Genomic DNA, 25802 nt, shown 5'->3' with positions numbered 1-25802 from the left:
ACTCTGATCAAAATGGCCAAACATAAGGATCTGCCTTGTCCAAAAAGAGGTTCTTTCCAAGCAAGTGAGGTATTTTACCTTGCCCATATTTGCTAGGTCATTGTTACTTTTACGTATTTTTAATCACGCACTCCTGTTTTGGTAAGGCTCCCCATACTCCCTTTTTTTTTTTTTATTTTAAAACAACTATTGCATGTTTGTCTTGGGGGTTGGTGGATTATATTATCCTTTGGAGATCTCTAAAGTACACTTTATTCTAGGGAGTAATTGATTCGGAAAGAATGGATTTTGAGCTGTTGCCAGATGATGAGCGTCAGTGTATAAAATGTAAAACCACATGCTTCATGTCTGCCATCTCCTGTTCTTGTAAACCTGGCCTGCTTGTTTGCCTCCATCATGTAAAAGAATTGTGTTCCTGTCCTCCTTATAAATATAAACTGAGGTGAGTAGGAAGAATGGTCTTTTCCTATGGAAAACCCTAAATCCTTAATGAAAGCTCAGTGACATTTCTGTTCTAGGATTGAAATACTGAATATAAAATGTATGATTTTCTCCAAACCCAAATATCTCAAAACTAAGTCTGCTATTCTGTTTCCAGGTATAGATACACTCTGGATGATCTCTACCCCATGATGAATGCACTGAAACTTCGAGCAGAATCTTACAATGAATGGGCCCTGAATGTGAATGAAGCTTTGGAGGCAAAGATTAACAAAAAGAAAAGTATGTGGTATACAAAATGTGACTTGCTGATTGGCAAATTGGGACTGATTGTAATGTAGCTAACGTAGTTATCAATGAACAGATTACTTGAAACAACCTGACTTTGTCCTTGTTTAGTTCCCCTGTTTAACCAGGTTTATGGAGTGTAAGCAGAGAAAATTTTAAAGCCATGAGTGGATTAGGCAGATGCCCTTAGAGGAAAATCTTGATAGATGAATTGTACAAGATCATATTTTTTTTAAAGATTTATTTATTTATTTATTTGAGAGAGAGAATGAGATAGAACATGAGGGGGGGAGGGTCAGAGGGAGAAGCAGACCCCCTGCTGAACAGGGAGCCCGATGCGGGACTCGATCCCGGGACTCCAGGATCATGACCTGAGCTGAAGGCAGTCGCTCAACCAACTGAGCCACTCAGGTGCCCCAAGATCATGTTTTTAACAAAGATCATATTGTTAGGAAACGGAATAACCTTTACACCTCTTATCTCAGAAACAAAAATATTTCACGTTTTATATGGAACCTTAGAAAAACATTTTTAAAATGTTTTTTAAAATTAATATAATCCACCAACCCCCAAGACAAAGGAAGCATGTTATTAAATTAGGAGTTTCTGGTTTATCACCTTTTAGTGCTAATCAGAGTCATAGTTTCTGTCTCTTGTTATTACCTTGAATGTCAGGACTTCCTTTCCCATCACTTATAAAGTGCAGGAGAAAGGACTGGTCTATGCAACAATGAGAAGTCTACATTTGCCTTGTTTTGACAAGTCCATTGTTTTCCATCTCTGAAACATTTCCGCATTTTTTAAAATATTTTTTTAAAAGATTTTTTAAAATTATTTATTTATTTGACACAGAGAGAGAAACAGCAAGAGAGAGAACACAAGCGGGGGGAGTGGGAGAGGGAGAAGCAGGCTTCCCACTGAGCAGGGAGCCCAATGCGGGGCTCGATCCCAGGACCCTGGGATCATGACCTGAGCCGAAGGCAGACGCTTAACGAGTGAGCCACCCAGGTGTCCCTGAAACAGTTCCACATTGAAGAGCAGCTGTAGGCATTTGTGTTTAAAACACTCTAAAGGGGCTCCTGGCTGGCTCAGTTGGAAGAGCATGCGACTCTTGATCTTAGCGTCATGAGTTTGAGCCCCACGTTGGGTATAGAAATTATTAGAATATAGAAAATATAGAAAATAAATAAAACTTAAAAAATAAAAATAAAACACTACCCTTAGCCAAAAAATAAAAATTAAATGAACAGATTTAAGATTTTATTATTTATTTGTCAGAGAGAGAGAGTGTACAAGCAGGGGGAGCAGCAGTGGGAGAGGGAGAAGCAGGCTCCCTGCTGAGCAAGGAGCCCGATGTGGGACCCGATCCCAGGACCTTGGAATCATGACCTGAGCTGAAGGCAGATGCTTAACCAACTGAGCCCCCCAGGCGTCCCTTAAATGAACAAATTCATTAATGATCGAAAACATTGCAAATACAAAAGAAAACTCTCCTTTTGAATTTCATACCACTCGTAATAAACATAATGATCACAGAAAAAATGACTTTCTCTTTATTCCTAGGCCTTGTCAGCTTTAAAGCTTTAATTGAAGAATCTGAAATGAAGAAATTCCCAGACAATGATCTTTTGCGTCACCTTCGCTTAGTCACACAGGATGCAGAGAAGTGTGCTTCTGTCGCACAGCAGCTGCTTAACGGCAAAAGGCAAACTAGGTATGTACTTCCGTTTGAGTTTGGACTCTTTGGTGACTAAACGTGAGAACCTGTTGTGACTAGTTTTTCCTTCTGTCCAGTATTCCTGTGACATTGAATCTGAGAATGGTGAATATATCATATTCTCATGGCTTTTTTGGGCCCTTGTCTTTATAGATACCGATCTGGTGGAGGAAAATCCCAAAATCAGTTGACAGTGAATGAGCTCCGACAGTTTGTGACACAGCTGTATGCACTTCCATGTGTCCTCAGTCAAACACCTTTGCTAAAGGTAACTCTTAGGGATATGTGGGGAAGTACTTTGGTATTCCTCTAGTTTGTAAATAAATTCAGTTGACATGATTAAGTCATCTTGGGTGGTTAATTTGTACATTTATTTGCAGATGTTTTTAAGTGTGTGTGTGTGTGTGTGTGTGTGTGTGTGTGAATAAAGAACAGGCCTACAAAGGAGACATAAAGTTGGAAATTTTTACCTTAAAAGTAACCACCTGCTACTCCTTGCCGTTGGTAAAAGGTCTGTTATAGTCACTTCTTTTAGCTGTCATTTGGCTTATATATTATCTCATTTGCCCATACTATAGCTAAAATCCTGTGAGATGCAAGTCACATTGAATATGTATTGAAGATTCTAAAGAATCCAATTACTGAAATTACTATTTTGATACAACAACCTGTGTTTTTTTAGGATCTCTTGAATCGTGTAGAAGATTTCCAACAGCATAGCCAGAAATTGCTCTCTGAGGAAATGCCCAGTGCTGCAGAGCTGCAAGACTTGCTTGATGTCAGCTTTGAATTTGATGTTGAACTTCCACAGCTTGCTGAGATGCGTATCCGTCTGGAGCAGGCCCGTTGGCTAGAAGAGGTGCAGCAAGCTTGCCTAGACCCCAGCTCCCTTACATTAGATGATATGAGACGTCTCATAGACCTAGGGGTGGGTCTGGCCCCATATTCAGCAGTGGAGAAAGCAATGGCCCGGCTTCAGGAACTGCTCACAGTGTCAGAGCACTGGGATGACAAAGCCAAGAGTCTTCTCAAGGCCAGGTAAAAAAACCAGCTCACCTCTCTCTTCGGGAAGGCTGGGTGATACGTTCATCTTAGAGCAGTAGAGCACAGTGATTGGCATGTGACCAACGTTCAAAAGCTGCAGCTATACATGTAGAATACATGTAGAAATAGTTGAGATGTTTGGGGCTGCTTTGGAACTTGAGTAAAAGAGTATTAATTTTCTTCTTACTTTACTGATTGAGAAATGAATGATTCAAATGGAATTGCATTTTCTAGAGTTGTTTCAATGAAATTTCTTTGGATCCCAATGATACCATCTTTGAGAGAAGAAAAAGTTTTACAAATAAGTGAAAAACTATTTTAAACCCACAGTTAATAAATAAGTTCCCAAGGAGTCTTACTGACACCGTTCTGTAAAATGAAGATAGTGCCAGTAATTACCAACAGGAATAGGAATGTACATTTTTGCTGTTCCTTAGTAATTCAGGACACCTTACCTGTGTTAGAGAGATTTGATTGGACTCAAGTATACCATCTGAGGGGAGAAAGATCAGCCCCTCCCTCATTTTGCTTTCTAACAGATCTTCATAGGTCCAGTTGATAACATAAAGTACAAAAAAAAAAATACATGGTTACAGACATTCTTTTGTAATCCTAAAACAGTGGTCATTGAGCAGAGAGCACATTTTTTGATACTATGCTTTTGGTATGTTGATACCCTAGAGAATTTAAATTTTCTTAGTGAAACGGTATGAATCTTGACAGTGTATGTAGTTCAACACAGTAAATTATCATTAAGTTACCTTCTGCAAATGAAAAGTTTGTGGTTACAGCAGCATAAAGTCAGGGATAAGTAGAACTTAAATGTTTCACTGGGTCATTTCCTTTATCTTAGACGCTCTTAAGTTTTATGCAGACATTTGAAACTCAATTTGATATCTAGTAGTTATTGACATTTGAAAAAAATTTATTTGCTATACTGAATTTCTTTTTAAATGGTCTTTCTAGCTTATTTAGTAAACCTTAAGAAAAATGAACCACCATAAAAATTGTTAAGTAGTTCTTATATTTCATTTTTGTAGACCTCGGCATTCATTGAACAGTCTTGCTACAGCAGTTAAGGAAATTGAGGAGATCCCCGCATATCTGCCAAATGGTGCAGCTCTGAAAGACTCAGTGCAGAGAGCCAGGGACTGGCTTCAGGATGTGGAGGCCCTGCAGGTTGGTTTAAGAAAAAAATGTCTTGGGGCGCCTGGGTGCCTCAGTCGGTTAAGTATCTGCCTTTGGCTCAGGTCATGATCCCAGGGTCCTGGGATGGAGCCCCACATCGGGCTCTCTGCTCAGCGGGGAGCCTGCTTCTCCCTCTCCCTGCTGCTCCCTCTGCTTGTGCTCTCTTTCTCTCTCCATCAAATAAATAAAAGAAAAGAAAAAAGAAAAAAGTGTCTTGAGTGTATAAGTGCATCTATGAAGAGTAATAATTTAATAAAGGGTACTGTGTTGGATCACACCATGCAGATTCATTCAGTCTTTTCGGTTGGCCAGATTAATAATTTTATTCAACCTTATGTAAATGTACTTACCCACCTATTGTCCTGACCAGCTGGCTCAAGTATTTAAAGTTTAGATAATTCAACCAACTTTTTCTGGGAGCTTGGGATCCTCTTAACAAACTTGAGTACTTGGTTAAGGATTGAAGATAGAGGGGCGCCTGAGTGGCTCAGTCGGTTAAGCCGCTGCCTTCAGCTTGGTCATGATCCCAGGGTCCTGGGATTGAGCCCCACGTTGGGCTCCCTGCTCAGCAGAGAGCCTGCTTCTCCCTCTCCCTCTGCCTGTTGCTCTGCTTACTTGTGCGCGTGCTCTCTCTCTCTGTCAAATAAAATAAAATCTTAAAAAAAAAAAAAAGATCAAAGAGAAAGCTAAAAATGGAAGTTGTGGGGGAAAGGTAGTTTCTGATCTTTGAGTACAGTTGTCTCTTGTTGGTTTGTTAACAGCTTCGAGTACAGACAATCAAGAGTAGCAGATTTAGTGAGTCTGGTTATATGATTACAAGGCGAAAGTAGGCCAGGGCCTAGAATTTTTCACCAACTAGTGACTTTTTTTTTTTAATTTAAAGATTTTATTTGTGAGACAGAGAATAAAGAGAGAGAGAGAGCATGAGACGGGAGGGGGTCAGAGGGAGAACAGACTCCCTGCTGAGCGGGGAGCCCGATGCGGGACTTGACCCTGGGACTCCAGAATCATGACCTAAGCCAAAGGCAGTTGCTTAACCAACTGAGTCCCCCAGGCGCCCCTCACCAAGTAGTGACTTAAAGTGCCTCCCTACCCCTACAAAAGAAATGAAACTTAACAAGTTCCAAAGTAATTTGCACTAAGTATATATGGTCCTATGTTTGATGTCCTACTTAATGACTTGCCTATACATTAAAAAAGAGTTAGATTCAGGCACTCCTGGGTGGTTCAGTTGGTTGAGCATCTTCCTTTGACTTAGGTCAAGGAACTGGGTCCTGGGATCGAACCCCGCATTGGGCTCTCTGCTCAGTGGGGAGTGTGCTTCTTCCTCTCCCTCTGTTCCTCCCCCTGCTTGTGCTCTCTTTCTCTCCCTCTCTGTCAAATAACTAAATAAAATATTTTTTTAAAAAATTTAAAAAAAGACTTAAATTCACTTGTAGCATTATTAAGGTACAGACAAAAGGCACTCTGATTTACCCAATTGCAGCTGGATAACTTCATTTGAAAAGTGGTTGGTGGGGAGTGTCTTCCTTTATCTTTGTAATCTTTGTAAATCAGTAGGTCTTATGGACCTATTGAGAAAAAAAGATCTTTGAATTATTTAATGGGCTAGTTTTTTAAAAATTTATCTCATTGTTGAGTCTCAGGTTCTGTTTTGTTGAAGCCATCAGATTCTAAGAATAAAAAATATCTGGTTTTCTGAATATTTGTCTAATTTTAAGTAGTGCTAATTGATTAATTTTGTTAACAAGAAATGCCAAACCAGCAGATTTAGCCAGATGTTTGCAACAAAATATCTGGTCATCAATTCTAGTTAAAAGGGAAGAGAGAAGATACTGTTGTTTGATAAATATTATTACTTAATTAAGGGGTGACACCCCAGCTAGCCAAAGAAAAACCAAGGGAAGTATTTACTGTGTACATAAACTTCCTTAATGGGAGTTTTAGATGCAGGCTGTTGTTAATGGTGGTTGGAACTATAGTTGATTAGTTTTAGTTGCAGTCCCCCTTTTTACTTATGATTGGTGGCAGCCAGAAAGGCAAGGTGAGGTCATTGCAATAAGAAGAGATGAGCATGTGAAGTCAGAAAGAGGACATATTTCTGGGTAGGCTTACTCTATTTATTTTGTAATGTGTATACTACTTAGTACTGTGTTTTCAATAGTGCCCACAAGGACAAAAAGCAAGTTTTGCTCCATTTCTGAAATAATAGCCTGGCCTTTACTTGCATCATATACTTAAGGACTAATGGAGAGATGTGACTAACAACAAGGAGCCTCTTCATATTTAGTGGATTATGTATTTTACAATGTTATTCAGTATTCTGCTTTACACATAGGAAGCATTCCATTTATTTCTAAATTAAATATTAAAGACAGCATGTAGTTTGTGAGCCACTTTTCTTAAGTGTCTAGCAGAACATTTACACAGTTACAGTTCCAATCCTGTAAGAATAAATACCAAAAACAGTGAAACATCAAGTTCCTAGTCTATATTCCGTTTTCCCCAATTTTCCCAAAAATTTCCCTTCTGGTTGTTTAGGCCACCACCACATGTTATACCTTATTGACATATGTCCTTAAGTTTCTTTGAATCTTGTGGTGTTTTCTTCCCTACCCTACTTTCTTTCATGTCACTGTCTAGAATAGTTACCCCGTGGTAAGTTCTGCCTTCTGGATTTGTCTGGTTATTTCCTTGTGGTGTGTTCTATCTTCAGTGTTTCCTCTAAATTGGAAATTAGTTCCAAAGAGTTGATGGATTGAAGTTAAATATTTTTTACTTAGAATAACATTAAAATATCAGGTGATACTGTATACTTTGTATTGCTTCACATCAGGAGACACATTTGGATGACCTGCTTAGTGAAGCTAAGATTTACCATTGTATTAGAGGGACACCAGTGCTCCCCACACCCAACCTAATGTTTTTATTCTTCTTCCAGTTTGGGTCTCTCATTCTCAAAATGTGGTGCCAGGGGCACCTGGGTGGCTCAGTCGGTTAAGCGTCTGCCTTTGGCTCAAGTCATGATCCCAGGATCCTGGGATAGAGCCCTGCATCGGGCTCCCTGCCCAGTGGGGAGTCTGCTCCTCTCTGCCCCTCTCCCTGCTTGTGCTCACTCTTTCTCTCACTCAGATAAATAAGTAACATCTTAAATGTGGTCCCAGTACCAAGAGCATCAGCATCATCTGGAAACTTGTTAAGAAATGTAAATTCATGGACTCTTCCCTGGTGACCTGAATCAGAATATCTGTGGGTGGGGCCCAGGAAACTTGTTAAACAAGCATTCCAGATTATTCTTAATGCATATGAAAGTTTGAGAACCAGTGGGACTTTTTGCCTCATTTTAGTTTTCTGAATAATTTATACTGAGTTACTTCATCATTGGGTGGATTGGAGTAAAATATTGTTGCTGTTAACGTAAGCCAGTGTGAAAACCTTTTGAGTTATTGCAAATCTACATTTCTCTTTAATTTTTTTCAAGCTGTTTATAGGTAGGGATCAAGATGACAAGTGAATTTAGAAGGGCATAAAAAGTCAACAAAGAGATCACAGTGTATGTCCTGTTCATAATTGTATCCTTGGGGACTAGCACAAACTAGGTTCTTTTAAAGTATTTGTTAAATGAAGGAAGACACGTCACCCACACCCCTACTACCACCATTGGTCAGCTGGCAGGTTTTGTCCATCTTTATGAAGTTAACATGTTGAAATAATGGAGTAGGTCTACTCTGAATTGTGCTTTTTCCACTTTGCAGAGAAGTATTCTTTTTTCTCAGTTGCTACAATTTTTCTTGACTCATTAGGTTGGAGGACGTGTGCCAGTGTTAGACACACTCATAGAACTTGTTACCCGAGGCCGATCTATCCCAGTACATCTGAATTCTTTACCAAGACTGGAATTACTAGTAGCTGAGGTTCAGGCTTGGAAAGAATGTGCTGCTAATACATTCTTGACTGAGAATTCTCCATATTCTCTCTTAGAGGTAAGTTTGCAACCAGCCCATCTACAAGACCTTTGGATCTCTTAGCTTGTAGAACATGCAGTCCCTTCCCTCACAAAGGTGGCATCACTGACTGATCTACATTCTGGGAGTTATTTTTTTTTCAGTAGAGCCAGGGAGATTCTTCTGAACTGCCAGTGAAATAACCTTTAAGTGTTACCTGGATACATTCGGGATAACATTCAACGTCTAAAGAAGAACATTTTTCTCATTGAAGTTCCTCAGTCTGGCTTGAAACTGGACTTTTTTTAACCTTGGCCATGCTGCACCATTTGCATTTAATAAGCCTGGTAAATAGTCTCATCCACCTCTCATAAAGTGCTAGAGTTGCACTTTTTGTATTTTTTGTAAGCTGATACTGGTAGTACATTATGACTGGAATTGGTATATATCACATTGAACTTAACTGTTTCATCCAATCTATAATCAAAGTCAATGTTTTGTGAAATTCATTCCCTCCCTCCTTCCCTTTATAGAGGAGAGTTTTCTGGCTTTAGAGTGGCATGTGACAGAGAAAATGTTAGATAATAAGAAGTTTACATCCTTCCACTGCTTAGGCTTTTATTGTGGAGCTTCCTAAGGCTTTATCTGAAATCCATCTTACTGGTAGTTGTGCTTTGCCCCCCCACATTAGGTGCTGTGTCCTCGATGTGACATTGGCCTTTGGGGATTGAAGAGGAAGCAGAGAAAGTTCAAGGAGCCCTTGCCAAGTGGAAAGAAGAAAAGCGCCAAACTAGAGAGTCTGAGTGACCTGGAGAGAGCTTTAAGTGAAAGCAAGGAGACTGCTTCAGCTGTACGTAGTGGGGCTTTTTCTTCTTTCTCTGTTGCTTAGGGAGGATGATTTCTAACCCTTTCTTGTTCACAGGGATATTGGTAAGGTATGTAAAAGGATAACCTTAAGAGTACTCCGTTTTACCAAAAAGACTTTCTGAAAATTGTCAAAGGTAAACGTTTTGAGTAGAAGATACATAGAGGTGCAGCAGGTACAAGGAGGGCCTCCCAGTCTGAGTTCTGCAGACTCCGTCTTGTCATTGCCTGTGGGTTGATCCCAGGATGCTGACTGCGGGTATCAAGGTTAACAGATAACAGATAAGTGAAACTGTACTGCCAACTTACTAATTTACAACAGGAAATACACATAAGGGGTGCCTGGCTGGCTCAGTGGGTGGAGTGTGTGACTCTTGATCTCAGGGTTGTGAGTTAAAGCCCCATATTGGGCGTAGAGCTTACTAAGTAAGTAAGTAAAATAAATACACAAACACATGTGCTTAAAAAATACACTTAAAAGTGTATTGGATACCTTTGAGTCTGACTACATTTAGTAAGCACTGTTGATTCAAAGCTGGTATCATCATAAGAAGCTGAAGGAGAGTCTAGCTCGTGGTCAGTGAGCCCCACAGTATTAGAACAAAAGAAGACAGGTAATTTGGATGCTTAGATTTTTTTTCTTTTATTGAGCTATAATTGGCATATAACATTATGTTAGTTTCAAGTGTACAGCATAATGATTTGATTGATCACCACAATAAGTCTAGTTAACATCCATCACCGCACATAGTTACAAACTTTTTCTTATGGTGAGAACTTTAAAAATCTACTCTTAGCCGCATCCAAGTATACAGTATGGTACAGTATTAACTGTAGTCAACATGCTGTACCTTATATCCTCAGGACTTATTTTATAACCGGAAATTTGTACCTTTAGACTGCCTTTACCCATTTAGCCCACTCCCCACCCCCTGCCTCTGGCAGGCATTGATTTGTTCTCTGTAACTGTGGGTTGTTTTTTTTGTTGTTTTGTTGTTGTTTTTGGATTCATACAATATTTGTCTTTGACTCATTTCACTTAGCCCAACGCAATTACAGTCCATCTATATTGTTGCAAGTGGTGAGATTTCCTTTTTTTTTAACGGCTGAATAATATTCTATTGTATGTACATACACCACATCTTCTTTATCCGTTCATCCACTGATGGACACTTAAGGTGCTTCCATGTCTTGGCTACTGTAATAATGTTGCAGTGAACATGGGGGGGTGCAGGTAGCTTTTTTTTTAAAAATTTTATTGTTATGTTAATCACCATACATTACATCATTAGTTTTTGATGTAGTGTTCCATGATTCATTGTTTGTGTATAGCACCCAGTGCTCCATTCAGTCCGTGCCCTCTTTAATACCCATCACCAGGCTAAACCATCCCCCCACCCCTCTCCCCTCTAGAACCCTCAGTTTGTTTCTCAGAGTCCATTGTCTCTCATGGTTCATCTCCCACTCCGTGCAGGTAGCTTTTTAAGTTAGTGTTTCTCTTTCTTCAGATAAATAGCCAGAAGTGGAATTGCTGGATCATTTGGTATTTCTATTTTTAATTTTTTGAGGAGCCTCCATATTGTTTTCCAGAGTGGCTGTACTGATTTACATTCCCACCAACAGTGCACAGGGTTCCCTTTTTTTCCACATCCTCACCAACATGTGTTACTTCTTGGCATTTTTGATAATAGCCATTCTCCTAGGTGTGAGGTGATCTTGCATTGTGATTTTGATTTGCAGTTTCGTGGTTGACCATCTTTTCATGTACCTATGTCGTCTTTGTATGTCTTCTTTAGAAAAATAGTCCTATCCTCTGCCTATGTTTGTTTCTTGCTATTAAGTTGTATGTGTTCTTTATCTATTTTGGATATTAACCCCTTATCAGGTATGTGCTTTGCCAATACTTTCTTCTATTCTGTAGGTCACCTTTTAATTTTGTTGGTTTACTTTGTTGTGCAAAAGCTTTTTAGTTGGATATAGTCCCACCTGGGTGCTTTAAGTGGCACAAAGTGTTGCCCACTGTAGAGTTGGACTATCCCAGCTCCAAGGACTAGACTAGATGGGATCAGTCTCTGGTCGGCATCTTTTTCGCAGTCTGTTCCTCTATAGCTACCTGACTTCTCTGGTGACTGACATGAATTGCCTTGATTTATGTATTTTGACACAGACTTCCTCAGGGCATATTTGTATATTGAGTCAGTTTCTAATCAGATTGTGCTGCTTGAGCATCATTCTGGTTTTTTTAAGGAGCTGCTTTCCACTGTTATTTCTGTGGTCTGTTTTTCTAAAGCCACTGTCTGTTTTGAACTTTGCATGCTATATCTTTCAGAGTCTAGTCTCTGCCCATCTAGTGTATGAATCCTTGGCTTAAGAACTTATACATTACCTGTTGATTTCATAGTAGAACTCTGAAAGACAAGCTGTTTGCTCTCCATTTGTGAGTTCTAGGAAGGCATCTTGTTATCACATAACCCGTATATACTGCCTGTACATTGTTTTTGTCTACAGAAATAAGTGGATTTTTAAAAAATATACCAAAGGTTTGTTACCTTTACTTCCAGATCTTTTTGTTTCTTCCTTAATCATTCATACATTTTCTTTCCCATTCCAACAAGAAATAATGGAGAGTTCATTCTGGCCTTAAGACTCAGGGCACCTCATCTGGTGAATCATTACAGGTCTGATGGTGGGTGGGTGTGATAACTGGGAATGGTTTTAACTGTGACAGATTAACATTTTAAGGATTTGGGAATAGAATTGGGGAAAGGAATGGTTCCTGCAGCCTGTAGCTTTTGTTTCTAGAGGGGAGAACTCAGTTTTAAAAATCGGCGCTTCCCCCCTCCCACATTTATCTGTATTTCTATATCAGTGAAGTGCTGGAGGAGGACTTCAGTGGTCCAACCTTTTATTGGGGAAACTGGATATTAAGTTCAAGGTGGTAGTGGCTAACTCTTGACGTAGCCAGTGGTTTTAGTTTATCACATTTAGATAGCTTTTACTTCATGGTGCATAATGAATAGATCTGTAATACCTGGACCTGTTTATATATTGGATACCTTGTATAGTAGATGCTTAGTCCGTTCATGTGAAGGTTTCACTTAACAGACATCTTGTAAATATTGTTCAGGAATATGTTCAGTGTCACTCTAGCTTTTTACTTTTAAGTTGGTTCTGTTTATGTGTTATTTTCAAGTCACTTATACAGGTTAACTGAACTCCCCACTTTCGTGGGACATGGCTCTCGTTTAGAGAGGAAAGACTTTACAGTTTGAGTATACCTGCCACTCTGCAGAAAAGCAGCTTGCTTTTGTCTGTGCCCTAATGAGCTTATTTTATATAAAGCATGCACGTGTGTGCGCACGTGTATGTAAGAAAAGTCTGGTAAAGTGCTTTCTGTTTAATTATCTCATGAGGTATCCAGTTTCATTATCTACAGTGGCTGTGTCCAGCCCATGTATAAGGCCTTAATGTTAAAGATAGTAAGAGGCATAAACTACCATTGTGTAGTGGCCGCTTTAGAGACTTTTCTATCCAAAGTACCTCTCTAAAAGAACACAGAAGCTAATGGAACTATGAAAACATGGAGAACCCCAGGAATTAGTGCACGTAGAATGTGAAAAGCCTATATCTTTTAAGAGAAGTAAATGTGCAAGGAAGTTAGACTTTAAGAAGTAGTATGTGCTCAGTAATTGCTCACATTGTTCACTGTGTGCCCGGCAGAGCGTGCTCTATCACAGGGCTCTCAAGTAATCATCACTGCAGCCCTGGGAGATGGGCTGTACTATTAACTGCATTTTATACATGTGAACATTTAGCCACAGTGGAACATGCTGCCCAGGGCCATTCAAATAACTCAGTGAGACGGAGCCAGGATTTAAATGTAGATCATCTACTCTAGGACCCTTGAGATTTAGGAGAGGGCTAAATTCTGACATTGTCCTTGATTGTTAAATCCTTTTTAGATGGCAACACTTGGGGAAGCTCGGCTAAGGGAAATGGAAGCCTTGCAGTCTCTCAGACTAGCCAATGAAGGGAAGTTGCTGTCACCTGTCCAAGATGTGGAGCTGAAAGTCTGCCTATGTCAGAAGGCCCCAGCTGCCCCCATGATACAGTGTGAACTCTGCAGGGATGCTTTCCACACTAGCTGTGTGGCGGTACCCAGTATTTCACAAGGCCCCCGCATCTGGCTTTGTCCCCATTGTCGGAGGTCAGAGAAACCTCCATTAGAGAAAATTCTGCCCCTGCTGGCATCCCTGCAGCGTATCAGAGTTCGCCTTCCTGAGGGAGATGCACTTCGATATATGATCGAAAGAACCGTGAACTGGCAACACAGAGCCCAGCAGCTGCTTTCATCAGGGACTCTCAAATCTGTGCAAGATCGACTGGGCTCAGGACTATGGTATAGCAGATGGCAAACTTCAGCAGGACAGGTGTCTGAGACAAACAAGGTGAGTCTGGACTTTTCTTTGCCAGTTACTGGTATCTGCCAAGCTCTGTCCCTTTCCCCGGCACCTTTCACTCTGGTACTGTTGCTGTTCCTGGTGATGGCTTGACTGGTGCCAGCGCTCACTTTTGAGCTCCCCGCTTTGAGGGCTCTGTGTCCCTAACCGTGTTGTTTTCGTTTTCTCTGTTCCTGGCACCCAGAAGGTGTCTCTCAGGCAGTCTGCTTCTGGAGAGCAGATTTTACCTTTCCATAGATACGTATAGTTTTCCCATTTATGTGTATGAATTCCAGATACATATTTAATATGTATGAATTTTTAGAATTTTTGCGTGACTGCTTTTTTCCCCTGCTTCCTCTCATGTAAGTCCCTGACTGGAGGGGGAAGTGCTTTCTGCCTTGTGTCTCTTCCTGCCCCTTGAGGAAAGAGTAAGTTTTGAAGTGTCTGAGTACTGTGTTGCTTCAGAGGAAAGGCAGTGGGTTTCATACCATCCATGATCTTTCTGCTATAAAAGCAAGATTCTTCTGACGATCCCTGGGATGGGCAGAGTTTTTTGTCTTCTTCCATAGAAGGTGACTGCAGGAAAAGAATGTGAAAATATCAGAAAAATACAATCAGAGGGCGGTATTCAGTCTTGATGCGCGTGTGACCTGATGTTCAGATCCTGTGCAGAGTTCTCTGGCCGAGATCTCGTAGCTCGCCTGTGTGTGCTAACACAGACAGTGGATTAGGAGTCAGATGTTCAGCTGATCAAAGATAAAAGACAAAAAATTGATTCCGTCATATTTGTATCCTCGTTTTCTTTTACATTTCTTTCCAGGCCTGTGGAATACAGTGTCTGGGTCTTAGCAAATGATGAATTAAATTTTAGTTGCATAGGGTGAGTTGTCCTCATTTGGGTAGCCTGTAGGGGAGGAGTATCTTGTGCACACAAGAGAGGCTAGAAGTTTACCTTTATTGACAAAAGGAGAGGACACAACTGTTACTTACTTACTAGTTCAGGGTCAAAGGAGTGTTTCTCCTAGCACTTTTTAATAAGCGCTGAGGGAGGGAGGAAGGTGGATGTGCATGAGATCTGACAGTTCCTCAGTCGGTTTGCTCAAAGGGGCACATGTCTGTGTTCATTGTGTTATAACCTTCATTAGGAGAATTACATAGGGTATAAAAAGGCTGTAAGGTCTGTTCTCATGCAAAGAAAATGCCTTATTTCCCAACGGTGCTCTTGACCTCTGTGGAATCAGTCCAGGTAAAACCAGGAAGACTAAAGGCTTGGTGGATATGAGTTGATTTGGCTAAATCTAAAATACTTGGAGACTTCTTTGAGTTGGGAATTGAAGTCCTTCTTTCCTGTTTGCCTGCTTGATAACCCAAACTACGTTCCTCGGACTGGTGGGAGAATTTTTAACCCTGAAAAAGCTTTCCTATAAAATGTTTTCCTTCCATTAGGTGTCTCCGCCTACTGGCACAACAGCCTTTTTCTTGCCTGATGACTGGGATGGCAGAGCCTCATATGTACACTCTCCCTTCTCCACTGGCCGAAGTTGTATCCCCCTCCATGGTTTGTATATAGTTCGTTGATGAGGAGGAGGAGGAGGGCTGGGTAGTAATGAGTAATCTTGCAGTAGGTTTTTGTTGTTCAGATACTTAAAAAGACTTTATCCTCAAATGTCGGATACGGGTTACTAAGAATTTGCAAGGTAGGCGGAGGATCATGCTAGAAGATTTATAAATGCAAAGCAAATGGAAAAGGCTTTAATACATTGCTTTCAGGGATGAAAGGGTTAATCCCATGCCAACTGACTTAAATACCAGCCATTTCAGTCACGTGCTAAGTCATGGGCTTCTTTGGGATCTTAGAGATGATCTATACTTGAAACCTACCTTTTTTCTTTTTTCTTTTAAAGATTTTATTTACTTATTTGCGAGAGAGAGAATGAGAGACAGAGAACACGGGAGGGAAGAGGGGCAGAGGGAGAAGCAGACTCCCTGCTGAGCAGGGAGCCCGATGTGGGACTCGATCCTGGGACTCCAGGATCATGACCTGAGCCGAAGGCAGTCGCTTAACCAACTGAGCCACCCAGGCGCCCAGAAACCTACCTTCTTTTTTCTATGTTGACTCTTAAACTACGCAGGTCCACTTATACACAAGTTTCCTCAATAAATACAGCACAGTATAGTAAATGTGTATTTTCTCTTCCTTACGATTTTAACAGTCTGTTCTCTTTAGCTTACTTTATTCTAGGAATAGTATATAATACATAAGCATGCAAAATATGTTAATCAGCTGTTAATGTTATCGGTAAGACTTCCAGTCAGCAGTAGGCTATTAGCACTTAAGTTTTTGGGGGGAGTTAAAAGTAACACATGGATTTTCCACTGTTTTAGGGATTCAGCATCCCCAACTCCCACGTTATTCAAGGGTCAGCTGCGCTTCCGTGTACATGGCTGCCCCAGGAGTTCGGCCTGGAGCCGTGGCGGGCGTCCTAACCCTTAGTCATGCCATCCCACTATGTGTTTGGTAATGGGGTTGGAGCTACTCATTCTCCCCAGATTGCCCATGTCTTGGCCTGTTCTGTGCTTTCTGTTGAAAGCAGAAGCTATCAAGGCAGATGTATGACCTCTTCTGTGTTAGCAATAATTAAGTGAAGAGGGGATTCAGTGTAGACTTAGTACTTCACTAGTAATCAGAAGCCTGAGAAAAATCTTAGTTTGGGTTCTTATTATATTGTGGCTTTAGACACATTACGTGAACCTAATATAATTTTACAAGGCGAGGGTGGCAGTGGTATGAGGGGGATGAGGGGTGGTCCTGCTGTGCTTGTAGGTCTCAATGTCCATGTGAAACACCCTCTATTGTCATCATTACCCTTTGGTGTGGTTTTTAACAGGTATTAGTCCAGAAGTGAATGAACTGTTGATGGAAGCCCAGTTGCTCCAGGTATCCCTTCCTGAAATTCAGGAACTTTACCAGACTTTACTTGCAAAGCCGACCCCTACTCAGCAAACTGACCGAAGTTCACCAGCTAGACCCAGCAGTGAGAAGGTGAGTGTCTGACAGGCAGCTGGGGAATATAGTCCAGGGTGGGGATCATGATTTTTATTCCATCTAAATAGTTAGGTGAATGAGATGCTGTCTTCGATCATGAAAAGGATGCAAACTGTCTGCCTCACAACCCCATTCCTAAGGCTCTCAGTGAGCAGAGGGGTGCTAGGCATCACTTTGGGCTCATATCCTGGAATTTGGTGCTGTTTTTTAAGTGACCGTGAATTTTTTTTTCCTTTTAGCATGGTGCTTTTCATCATGCCCATGTGATAATAGCTAGAAGCAGGATTATTTTTTTGTAAGAGAAATACTGTAGAGATGAAAATGTAATTATAGTTGGGAAGACCTTTTGGTATAAAGCTTTCAAAACCTAAAGAACATCTTGGAGTTAATGTTTAACAAATGCTTTAACTGCTCTAACCCTAACAGGACAGCTGGTGTGAGGACTGGGTCATCAGACTGAGGGTGCCTGTTTTGAGTGCTGACTTACTTGAAGGGGATAGACACCATGTATGTTCTGTGTCTTAGCTTAAAGATGCTGCTACTTTCTCTTAGTAAGCTAACTGACCTATAACATTCAAAACTCCTGAGAATAATAGGATAGGGGAGAATCTCTATCAAATACCATTTAGAATTTTATTTTTTTATATTTTTAAATTAAGAAAAAGATTTATTTATTTGAGAGAGAGAATGCAGATCGAGGGGCAGAGGGAGAGGAAGAGCAGACTCCCCACTGAGTGTGCAGCTCGATCCCATGACCCTGAGATCATGACCTGAGCCGAAACCAAGAGTCAGATGCTCAACCAACTGAGCCACCCAGGGGCCCCTAGAATTTTATTTTTCATTATGATACCAGATAGTAGTGTAGCACCGTTATTGGTTATGTTCAGTTAATGCACTTCATTTCTGTAAGGGGTGGGGATGTATGTCCTTAAAGAAGGAAGGTATTAGCACGGTTCCTTAGAAGTCTGTAGGTCAAAGGATAAGCATACACACCTAGGTAGAAGCTACATGGTAGTCTTTTACTCCTGTAGTTGGTGAAGAGGAGAATGTAGGCATCTCCCCATCTTCTGGTGCTAATTTGAAAGCATGTCTTTAACATTTCCTTTTTCCACTATTTCTTTTGATAGCACTAACAGTTCAGTTAGCTAAACTCAAGCAGGTTGTCCCATAGGACGTGAGGGGATGTGGTGGCAGTGGTGGCAGGGTGCAGTATTTTTTTTTTTTTTAAGATGTTTATTTATTTATTTAACAGAGATAGAGAACACAAGTAGGCAGAGCGGCAGACAGACAGAGGGAGAGGGAGAAGCAGGCTCTCCGGCGAGCAGGGAGCCCGATGTGGGGCTCGATCCCAGGACCCTGAGAGCATGACCTGGCCGAAGGCAGATGCTTAACCGACTGAGCCACTCAGGCGCCCCAGTATTTTTTTTTTAATAAGTCTTCTCTACACCTGATGTGGGGCTCGAGCTCACCCCAAGATTGAGTTGCACGCTCTTCTCCGACTGAGCCACCCAGGCGCCCCAGGTTGCAGAATTTTTAAAATGTTGATGAGAGATCATCCAGTTTCTCATACAGCTAATACTTCACTAGTTTGAGTAACAGGCAAAACTGTCAGCTAAAATTGACTTTGCCTGTCCTCCACCCAGAATGAGTGCTGCCGTGGGAAGCGAGATGGAATCAACAGTCTTGAGAGAAAACTGAAGAGACGCCTGGAAAGAGAAGGCCTCTCCAGTGATCGGTGGGATCGAGTTAAAAAAATGCGGACCCCCAAAAAGAAGAAAATCAAACTGAGCCACTCCAAGGACATGAACAGTTTCAAGTTAGAGAGAGAGCGTAGCTATGAATTAGTCCGTTCTGCCGAAACTCATTCCCTGCCCTCAGACACATCCTATTCCGAACAGGAGGACTCTGAGGATGAAGATGCCATCTGCCCAGCTGTGAGCTGCCTGCAGCCAGAAGGAGATGAGGTCAGTGAGGTTTGGGCCATAGAGGACGTGCTTTCCCTTAACTCAGAAACCCTGTAAACTACACCTCATCTCGCTGGGTCTTTCTCTTCTGCTTATCTGCTTTGAGCTGATCTGAATGGATTGCTCAGCCCTCCCCCACTGGTATCTCTGCTCTTAACCATCGTTCCTGGGTCTTCTCCCTTTTCTTGAAGAAACTCTTATTCTTCCCTTTTTCCTCTTCCTGCTCTTCCAGCTTTCACCGTCCCGGCGCTAAGAAGGTGGGAGGGATGCTGATGTAACGCCCTTTTGCTTACTTATCACAGGGCGGCGCTGTCTTAACCCCAAAGCAGTCACGACTTGAAGAATGGCTTTGACTTGGTTGCTTTGGCTGGTGGGCCAGCTGCACTCATGTGGCGTAGCTGTTGTGCCCGAGGTCCCGGTGGTGGGACAGTGGCCGGTAGTGGCAAACGGCCTGAATACCTTGAGGCTGGCCTGCCCAATTTTGAATCACATTTTTTCCTCTGAAAACCCCGTCTCCCTGCTCTTTGTAACCAGGTGGACTGGGTCCAGTGTGATGGCAGCTGCAATCAGTGGTTTCACCAGGTCTGTGTTGGTGTTTCTCCAGAGATGGCGGAGAAGGAAGACTACATCTGTGTGCGCTGTACTGTGAAGGACGCACCGAGCCGCAAATAAAAACACAAACACAAACACCCCCCCCAACCACTTAATGTAATTCAGGACTCCAACCAAGAAGATTTCTTCAATTTCTCAGCAAAGCTGCAGGACTGGTATTCAAACCAGCCTGTAAACGGTGCTATTTCTATTCCGTATGGGATCATTTTTCCAGAACTCTTTGAAAAAAAGAAAAAACAACTAAAAAAATTTTTGACACTTTTTGTATTTTTTTCCTTAAGAGCTGTTTGTGGTTGTTGAGGTTTGAAATGCTGGCTGGTTTTTCCGCAGGGGTTTCCACCAGTTTGGAAGGCATTGGGGCTTTTGCACCTTTCCATGTACAGCATTAAAATCTTACCTCTGTCTGGGATTTACCGGCTTACGAGTCCAACTCAGTTTCGGTGCCCAGAAGGGCACCAGAAATTCCAGTAAATCCTCATTTGAGGAATTTCTCTCTTGTTTACTCTGTTACCATATTGGGGAACTTAAGTTTTTCACTTTTGGGGTTTTTGTTTGTTTCTTTATCCACTTTTCTTTTTCCTGGTAGACTAGGTTTATTTATCAAAGCAATAACTTCTGTGTTGGTTTCAGTGGCTGGAATTAAAACAAAACAAAACAAACTTCCAAACAGTGTGTTGGTGCTTTAGCATTTGGTTGATGTACAGAACACAAATGTCTAGTTTCTAGTGTCACTGATGAACTAGTGATGTAGAAAAGAGACTGCTCTGTAAGTAATTGCCACGGCTGTATTTTGGCTTTTCCCCTGCCCCTCCCTTCCTCTCCTACTATTTTTTTGGTAGCTTGTATCACATGTTGCAGTTTATATTGTGGAATAAATCCTTGGTCCTAATTTAACACTAAATGCTGGTTTTTTAGAGCCATTAGACTACAGCTTCTTACGCCCCTCTACCTTGTGGGCTTGGAAGAGCGAGACGGGGGTGTTGCTTGCTTTTGCCTCTGCCCAACTAGGCTACAGCAGCAGTGGATTGTTCTTCTGTATCCTGCTCTGTTTGGTGGGCCGTATGCCTCCCATCTCTACTAATAAAGAACCCCACCCAGTCTTCAAGGAATAGAACTTATCTTTAAAGCCATGCTGTTTTTAAATAAGCTTTTCAGAATGGTGGCAAATCATTCCAATCCTCAAATCAGGCCTCCTGTGGAAATGGTGTCTCTATTATACTGGAATTGACAGGGAAACTTGGTTTAGGGTTAAGATGTCAAAAGGAAATTTAAGGAAGATGGATCTTTGCGGACGGCTAGGAAAGTGTGGGTCGAGGGACAGCTTGTGAACACGCAGGCTCTGCCTCCGTGACTTCCTTCCTGTCGCTTTCTAACTCTAGCTGTTGTTACTGGTTGTCGATAGTCCATAGCCTTTCCCCTCCTTTCTTTTTTAAAGGGCTCTGTTCTGCAGTGGAGAAGACTTGGTGAACAGAACAGACTCTTGCTTGGTTTTTCCTCTTCTGTTGGTAATACTTATTTTCGCCCCATTCTGTAGCCATAAACCTGGAGATGGGTAGAACTAGTGGGTCTTTAATAAAACAAAACAACAAAAACAGCAGTGTGTGATGTAGCAGAGATTTAAATGTACTATATCCCCTTTGATGCAATTCAAATAATTAAATCTCTTTAAGAATGACTTGTAATTGTCTGCAGCTTTCCCACAGTTGTGATGTCTCTCCTTGTCATCATCATGGGGGTTCCGGGGCCAGAGATTCCAGAGTACAATCTGGAATAATAGTGGTTTGGCCTTTCTTAAGCATCCAAATTCTTAGAACCCCCTGACACTGGGACAGGATGCCATCTGTCCCAGTTCCATTGAGAATAGAACTGAAAGGGGACACTGCAGCTGAAATAAAGCCTTTGCCTTTAGAGAGTTTTGCCCATCTGGTATGCACCTCCCGGGCCCCCTCCTCGTGTTCTTCCTCGCGTATGGGTTGTCCACGGTCCCTGACGACAGCATTCCGGGTGAGGTGGATTCTCTGCCTCTCTGAGTTAGTGGGGGAAGGGCAGGAAGATGTGTTTTTACCGCCCTCTCCCCCATGAGAGGGCCACTGATGTGTTTACCTATGATGATACTGAAGTTGGAGAGAGCGTCACCTGCCCAGTTACACTGCTGGTGAATGACAAAGCCTGGGTGGTGTCTTGCAGGTCTTCTCTAGTTTTCCTCCTACCTTGTGCACTAACACAGCAAATGAACAAAGGTACATCTACCTTCTAACTGATACCTTCTGTTAAGTACCCAGATCGACTACAAAGTGATGTTATCTAAAAACCTTGTTTACTATGTGTTAGCCGTGAAGCCAGCCTGTGTCCCAGAGGCACTTCTACACCTGGAGAAAGAAGAGAAAACACACAGAGAAACTGATGCTTCATCTCATTAATCCTCAGTAATCCTCAAGCAGCTGCATGAGAGGTGTGAGAAGGAAGGACTGTTAGCTGGAGCCTGAGCCAGAAGGGTGAAGGAGCCTAGTGAACTTGGCACCAAAGGGTGGATGAGTGCCCCTGCCTCATGCCAGTGGCTCTTGTGTTTTTGTTTTTCCTTCTTTCAGATCAGACTCTAGAGGATTTCTTATGCGGAATCAAGAAAGGGCTAGTTTCTTATGTAGGCTCTAGGCTGGAGAAAGATTGTGTAATTTGGATCAGCTATAAAGGAGATGGACTTCTTTACAATTTCATTTCAGCATCCTGGGAGGTGGAACTCCCTTTTCTATCTGGTTAGCCTAAAGCCAGAGATATCGTCCGTGGTGGTGGAGGTTGGTAAAAGCCTGAGTGTCCCTGCTTCATTCTGCCATACAGAGCTTTAAAAAATGATATATAAAGATCTTTAGACTTTAGGTCTTTTGTTTTGGCAGAAGTATCTGGGATTCACTTAATTTGCTATTAAAATTAATGTGACCCTTTGGGTGTTTGTGTAAGATAACCCTGAGAACAAAGTGGATGCCTACCTGGAAGGGGGTAAAACTTCATGTTGCCTTGTACCTTTTGTTGAACTCTGAAGGCCCTTTTGCAGTGGGTTTCTGCGTCTTGTTTTTTTCGTTTATAATCTTGCTGGGTATTTGGCACTCTATTAAGACCTGCCTCTGGCTTGGATCAGGCACTGATTGATAATTAGTGCCCATGGGTGTTCTGGGCTCAATCCTGCCCAGATTTCCTGCCATGTAACACAGACTGGAATGGATTATAGAAGCTATATACCTGTAACAGGAGATAGAATTGAAAAACAAATATTTTCAAGAGTCATTACCCATCACCATTCAGTACCTGACTGTGCTAGTCTGTGATAGGCGTCAGCCTGTATTAGAAGGTTTCTTTGCCATATTGATGTAGAAAACACGGTCCTCTTCTGATGAAAGTTTGCCCGTTGGGAAGAAGAGCTGAGGAAAACAGTGAAGATCCCAGTGCCTTGATTTAGCTCCACATGAGAGTTGGAGCCCTTTCTCAGCCCCCAGTTGAGCACCAGAGTGATGGTCTCACACCTTTTGCCCCTGTCATCAGTCCCTTGCATGTGGCTCCTCAAGCCTCCCAACTTCCTGAGAGGTCCCATGTGTAACTAACTTGTAATAGAAATGTTATTGAAAAGCTGCCTAAAAACATTGTATAAAGTAGGAACTTGTGTAAAGTAATACTGTTGTAAATCCATTTTCAAAGTATAAAGAACCAATTTGTAAAGTGTATATTTCACGTCTTCCAAATTTATGTAAAGTTTTCATGTTTCATGACTGCTTACATAAGAACACATCTTTATGTTTTTGTCAGTTGAATGGAACATTTAAAACCAGCCAAGAGCAGGTCATCCAGCTCCCTGTTCTGGTTCTGGGTTAACTGTATAGGATGAAGGGCTGGGACATGGTGCTTTTGGATATGTCTTTTATTTTCAGGATAACCTGCTGCATTGCCATCGAGGGATGGAATTGTCATGTCATTTGATCTGTTCCAGGTGAGTGGAGGCCAAAGGACTATTCTTTGTTTCCCCTTGGATGGAAAAATAGAGAGATTAAAAAAGTTGACTTTCTGAGGAAACAAAAGTTATTTTTTTGAAAATAAATGCCCAAAGACACCTTCTCCAAAAATTAAAAAAAAAAAAAAAGTTGGAAAGGAGTGCAGTTTCAAGCACTGACTCCTTCTGTTGTCCCCGTGCCAGTGGTTTCTCACCATAATTTTAGCAGGAATTTAAACAAAAGAAAGCCCCTTTTTCACATGAACGGGACAGGTAGTTTGACATTTAATTAAAAAGTTGAGTATGAAAAAGTTGTACATATAAGTTAGCCTGTCATATGTACGCTCAGTTAATAAACTCTAAAATTGAGGAAAATTACAGTTAGAAGGCAAGGACCTTCATTCACAATAATCCTAATGTATGATCTGTGATTTTCAGCTTGGACTTTTTTTAATGTTTTTTTTTCTTTTTAAAGATTTTATTTATTTGACAGAGACACAGCAAGAGAGGGAACACAAGCAGGGGGAGTGGGAGAGGGAGAAGCAGGCTTCTCGCAGAGCAGGGAGCCCGATGCGGGGCTCGATCCCAGGACCCTGGGATCATGACCTGAGCCGAAGGCAGAAACTTAACGACTGAGCCACCCAGGTGCCCCTGTGCAAGATTTTCTAAGCTGCCAGGAGAAGGGTGCTATTAAAGATGAGCTGTAGCCTCCGGAGCTGTCCCTGTCCACCGACTAGTTACGGCACAACGGCACACTGAGAATTTTGTTCCTTTAACGCTAAGGGATTATCTGTCATGGTCACTGTTCCTCAGGGTGACGTTTCAAGGTATAGGTAGCAAATACCCCTATTTCATGGGTGTGAAAACTAAAGAGCGAGCCAGTCCTAGGATAGGTGGACTTTGGAACGTGAGGAGACTGGGAAGAACCAATCCCTCAGTGTGGTTTGTTGGTTCCTAGTCCAGGGCTCTTTGAGTCTCAAAGGATTCAGCATATTGGCTCCTGGCATTGGTGACCCTGCTTCACCCTCTGCCCCCGCCCCCACCTTTCTCTTGTCTCCAAACAGTAGGGGAGGAGTGTGCAAATATGACCTAGGGTCGTAGTCACCAGCGGGCCATTCGTTGTATTGTGGCTCTGATTGTGCGGGGCTTTTATTCTCTAGAGATGACATGAAATCCAGCAGCCATCACTAGCATTGAAGTGGCCACCCCCAAATGGGCAAAATGCCCTCAACGAGTTTCCTTTTCCTGACAGACCGAGTGAGAGAACACATGGTCCATAATGTGTGTTCCATAAAAGTGCTGGCCCTACCAGATGCCTCTGTGTGTCCTCAGGCAGTTTGATGAGAGGAGGCAGATCGTGGGCACAGGCCTCTCAACCTTGTCATTGTATGCCTTGGAAGATGATCGAGCAGGGGTCATGGTGGATGTGAGTGTCCAGCCTGTTTTTATGCTCTCTTCATTACTGTCCCAGCCCCCTGTCACCCCACCCGAAGAAATTCTTCAAGGAGGGAATGAACAGCTTAGAGTGGGGCTTCTTACTGAATCCAGGGGAAGTGGTGTCCAGAAAGCAAAGCAGAGGAGAGTTTGAAGAAGGAGTAAGCATGGCTGGATATGGAAGCTGTCAGACACGTCTTTCCATGGGTACGTGTCCCTGGAGCCACTACTAGAGGCAGCTCTGGCTGTCACTCCAGGCTTGGCCACCAGAGAGCACTACCCGGTTTCCATAAATACCATGGATCTTCCTGCCAATGTTGATGTAGGTTTGTCCTGTTTAGATTGACCAGGAGGGGAACAAATTAGTTTAGGCTATCTTTAATATTGTTAGGAGTTAATAAGGCTCTAGTGCTTTATTGCACACTACCTTCCCTGACTTTGGTTTTCGAATAGGTTTATAAGTCCAAGAGAAAATGAGAGAGGTAGAGATTAGGAACAAAGGCTCTCTAGGTGCAGGGATTACGATATAAGGGACAACCCCAGAGAAAGGCTGGCCCTGATCCGAGGACTGAGGTGAGCTGACTGGAAACCTGTTAGTTTCTTCCCTGAGGGCCACCCTCATTGGGAGAGGGGACCATAACAAAACCGACATGTATAATGGAGGGCTTTCTATGAATCCATAGTGTCTGGGTCCTCAGGGAAGCAGATGTAGGAGCTGATCATTATCTTTGCTGGATGGTGATAGCCCGGGTACTGAGAAAGTTGGCGTTAGGGGGTGTAGGACTTGAACCGAGCTAGAATACGGAGAGAATTTTTTTTTAAAAGATTTTATTTATCTGACA

At 42.1% G+C, this 25802-nt stretch overlaps 1 protein-coding gene across 2 annotated transcripts in view; it reads left to right on the top strand.

Annotated features, from left to right (window-relative positions):
* KDM5B (lysine demethylase 5B) overlaps window positions 1-23263 on the top strand; it is an 81166-nt gene extending 57903 nt beyond the window's left edge. The window contains exons 15-28 of one of the 2 annotated variants that reach the window (XM_025855045.2): window positions 261-442; window positions 599-723; window positions 2293-2443; window positions 2600-2714; window positions 3129-3484; window positions 4531-4669; window positions 8482-8661; window positions 9314-9472; window positions 13449-13934; window positions 15375-15486; window positions 16817-16971; window positions 17401-17481; window positions 18618-18938; window positions 19473-23263. In XM_025855045.2, the coding sequence (XP_025710830.1) occupies window positions 261-442; window positions 599-723; window positions 2293-2443; window positions 2600-2714; window positions 3129-3484; window positions 4531-4669; window positions 8482-8661; window positions 9314-9472; window positions 13449-13934; window positions 15375-15486; window positions 16817-16971; window positions 17401-17481; window positions 18618-18938; window positions 19473-19610 (2700 nt within the window). In that variant the 3' untranslated portion in view covers window positions 19611-23263. The remainder of the gene's footprint in view (window positions 1-260; window positions 443-598; window positions 724-2292; window positions 2444-2599; window positions 2715-3128; window positions 3485-4530; window positions 4670-8481; window positions 8662-9313; window positions 9473-13448; window positions 13935-15374; window positions 15487-16816; window positions 16972-17400; window positions 17482-18617; window positions 18939-19472) is intronic. The other variant, XM_025855046.2, reaches the window with a different exon arrangement.
* The last annotated feature ends 2539 nt before the right edge of the window (window positions 23264-25802 follow it).

The sequence above is a fragment of the Callorhinus ursinus genome, unplaced genomic scaffold (genome assembly GCF_003265705.2).
Source record: "Callorhinus ursinus isolate GAN/ISIS: 27379988/994484 unplaced genomic scaffold, GSC_fseal_2.0 scaffold57, whole genome shotgun sequence".
NCBI lineage: Eukaryota > Metazoa > Chordata > Mammalia > Carnivora > Otariidae > Callorhinus > Callorhinus ursinus.
Note: the sequence above shows the minus strand (reverse complement) of the source record. Positions and strands in the feature narration are given on the sequence as shown.